We start from the raw sequence: 3,717 nt of genomic DNA on the forward strand, positions 1-3,717 counted from the left end.
GGAGCTTGCCGTACACAGTGACGCATGGGCCACGTAGGATTGCTTTCAGAGGTCGAACTGGCAGTCGCCAAGCTTCTTCTCGTCGTCAACGAGCGACGCGAGCGCCTCGTGCTAGTGGTGTTTGTTCAGGGTTTCAAGAAAGAAACATGGATTCATCTTTGGCATTGGTTTATGAAAATGACTCATAAGTCAGATCCATGGAAAAATATTACGGAGAATAAATGTCACACATGCAAAAAAAAAAGAATTTAAGTTGAAAACATTATTCAAACAAAAGAAATTGCATGCAAGACTATTCTTTAAATATTATTCCCTCAATCCAAAAATATAATTTAATAATCTCGGTGATACTTATCTACTACTACACATTATGTTAGGGTAGCATGTGGGCTTCGGGAGAGATGTAGTATATATTTTTACTATAATAGATGTAGACATAAAAACACATGTGGTGCAGTGGTAGCTACAAACACATTTGTGTGAGAGGTCGCGGGTTTGAATCCCCTTGAGGCTTGTTTTTTTTAATTTAATTTTAGCTAGGTGTAGGATATACAAGTAGTATAGATTTAGTAAAACTAAAATATACATACAATATTTTAGAGCACGATAAATACGTGTGTACAAAAAACTAAACGTAGAGAAGACACGACAGAGGATATATAGATAAAGGATTTTTCAGAAAAAGTCGGTAAAGAAGAGATACAGAGGATGTAGTTTAAAAAAAAAAGTTGAGTTAGTAGCTCTAGAAAAGCCACGTCAAATTGGGAATATGGAAAAGCTTTGATGGCTGGGGTGATTTTGCGCAGCATCGTAAAGCCACAAATAAAGAACTAAGATGAAAGATAATTTTTAGTTGTTTACTTTGGATTAAAGACATCTCCTCGGACTCTGTAACTATAATTTATAAAGACAAAGCAATGTACAAATAGTAGAAACCGTTTTAGATTAAAACTTGATTGTTTCTTCAGAAAAAAGAAAAAAGATAAAAGAGAACTTCACCGTTTTTTATTGGTTGAAAGAAAGGGGCAGAAATTATTCAATAACCAAAGCCAATTCTCGACGGTGGTGCTAGTGCGGCTGAAATTCTATAATATTTAATTTATATCAACTTTTACTAATTCTATAATATTTTATCTTTATGTATTACAAATGCACCTATTGAAACAGCTTTAATCCAAAGGAAACGGCAGACTGCAGGTTCAAGGCATGCAGCTGCAAGCTGCAACTACAGGTACTGCCATCGCAAATCAGTACAAAACGTGACTGCCTGTCCCTGGTTCTGTGATTAACACAACTCTGCTACCTCCATACCTAGACCAATCAAGATCACCCCAAATGTAATATGTGATGTGCTTCTTCTGCGCGAACAGGGAGAAGGGATCCATCAGGTGCATATGACGTTTTCATTGGCCAGCAGTCAGGACTGAGACCACCTCATCCTTCTTCCCGTACATGACGTTCCACGAGTCCAGCGTCGGGAACAGCGGCTGCTGGTGCTGATACGCCGCCGCGGCGGGCGAGGCCGTCGCGTACGGTGCAGCAGCAGCAGCAGCGACGGGCGACGCGGGTCCCGCCGCCTGTAGGAACTGCTCGACGCCGAGGTGCGGCAGGAGGAGGCCGAGGCTGTCCCTGTCCTGCTGCTGCGGCTGCAGGTCGTCCTCGTCGGCGCCGGTGACGCGCTGCACCATGGCGCGGAAGGTGGCGGCGTCGGCGCTGATGTACGTGGTGGGCGCGCGCTTGGACGGCCGCGGCCGACGCCGCTTCCCCGCGCGCCCGGCCGCCGGGCCCACCCGGCACCGCGCGGACGAGGACTGCGATGGCGACGGTGCTGCCGCGGGGGGACAGTCCGTCCCTGCCACGGCGCCGTGCATCAGCATCGCCGCCGCCGCCGCCGTGGCGGGCGGCTCCGGGGCGTGATCGGAGAGGGAGGAGTGGAGCGCGCGCGCGATGGCCGCGTCGGCGAAGGAGGAGTGGGATAGGAACGCGCTCTGCGGCGCCACGCCAGCGCTGGAGACGGCGTCCATGGCGTCGTCGGACTCGCTGACTGCGTGTCAAGCTCAGTCGGCTCTGCTAGCTGCAACTGCAAGCGGTGGCGACCCTGGAGGGTGGGAACGGGCGGACCGAGTGTGCGAGCGAGCTGCGAGCGGCGGGCGGAGGTTATAAAGGACGGGGGGCGGCTGGGCTGGGAGTTGGGACTTGGGAGGCAGGTGGTGCAGGCGCGTGGGCGGTGCTGGTGCTGCGTCGTCACGGCAGCCAACGGCGGGGAAGGCGGGCGATGGCGATGTGGACGCGTCCTGCGATGGTGATGGCAGCGTCGTCGCAGCGCATTGGCAAGGCTTTGGCCGTTTGGGCAGCAGCGTGGTTCTGATTTCTGAATGAATGGAGTGGACTCGGGCCCAAGCCCAACCTTTGCCCGGTCTCGGCGATTCGGTAGGTGCCGTTGCGTACGTCCTTGCTTGCGACCTTAGCCCGTTCCCGTCAAACGTCTAGAGAGCTGAGAGCGACATGTCCGTCCATGTCCCTTCGCTCACGACTTCGTTCTGCTCTACGGCAAAGCTTTTCCATTTCCACTCCGACGGCTTGGTGTTCTTTCAAGGGGAATGCGAGTCACTAACGTGCATAGAGGTTGGTTTTGGAAGTTTTATTGCTAGTATATAAGTATGAAGAAAATTCACTGGACGTCCAGCAACTATGTAAGTGCATGGAAAGAGGTCAAAGTTCAAACAACATCCAGAAGCGATCAGTCCTGGACGTCCTTTTTGGGAAACTTGTCGTGCAGTTTCAGTCGGCTTTTAAGATGCCCCTGTCAGTCTGTCACCCCCTATTTTGTGAAGGTTTAATAAACTCATCTCTTTTTTTAGTCTGTATTCTTGTAAATAGTTTTATAATTAAACTACATTTAATACATATAATTATTATTTAAATATTCTTCTTGATATGGGTTAAACTTTAGGTCCTGTTTAAAAGCATCCATTTTTTTAAAAAAAAAAACTAGTTTATAGAAAGTAGATTGGTTTCAAACATACCAGTTTAGATTGTAGTTTATAGAAACTGGTTTTTTAATTTATTAAAAAACAAGAATCTACTGACCTCTAGCTAAAACTAGCTTTTGTTTGTTTAATTACGTCATGTCTTTATTGGTTTCATGAAATTTAAAACTATTGCAACCGCTTTTAAAATAGAGTAAGGGTATGTAAGTAATTATGTATAAAAAACTAGAAAATAAGTTCCAAACACCTTCACCTAACTCTTTTCATAAACCAGTTTCTAAAAACTAGGGATAGAAAGTGATTTTTTTTAAAAAAAAACTAAAAAACTGATGTGCTTCTAAATAAGTCTTTAATTGAGTGCAACCAGAACACCCCCAAAGTGCGTCTTTTGGCCTCTCTACGTATATAGCTCCTACACACTGACGAACAAATCTTATGCGGCATCAAGTTTACTCGAAGCTAACTCGATGCCGCAGAAGGTTCGTTTGTCTTTTGCAGAAGCTAACTTGATGCCGTAGAAGGTTCATTCTCATTATCTTTTCAAAGCCTCCACTTTTCATCGCTCCCTTTTGATCAGAAATAAAGAGGCGAATGAACGATATGTGCTCTGTCATGAATCTGAGCTTATGTACCCTACCCGAAGTAAAGCATACATCCACTGGACTGGAGATCTAGAAAATTGTGTTCGTTCGCAGACAGTACCGTGCTGTTTCAGTGTGCTAAACTG

General features: G+C 46.3%; 1 protein-coding gene across 1 annotated transcript; it reads right to left on the bottom strand.

Moving 5' to 3' along the window:
- Positions 1-1,078: 1,078 nt before the first annotated feature.
- On the bottom strand, positions 1,079-2,715 carry LOC103639188 (uncharacterized). The gene has a single exon (XM_008661973.3). The coding sequence runs from the start codon at positions 2,022-2,024 to the stop codon at positions 1,404-1,406; it is 621 nt and encodes a 206-aa protein (XP_008660195.1). The 5' UTR covers positions 2,025-2,715; the 3' UTR covers positions 1,079-1,403.
- Between the last annotated feature and the right edge of the window lie 1,002 nt (positions 2,716-3,717).

Source organism: Zea mays, chromosome 9 (assembly GCF_902167145.1).
Source record: "Zea mays cultivar B73 chromosome 9, Zm-B73-REFERENCE-NAM-5.0, whole genome shotgun sequence".
Lineage (NCBI taxonomy): Eukaryota > Viridiplantae > Streptophyta > Magnoliopsida > Poales > Poaceae > Zea > Zea mays.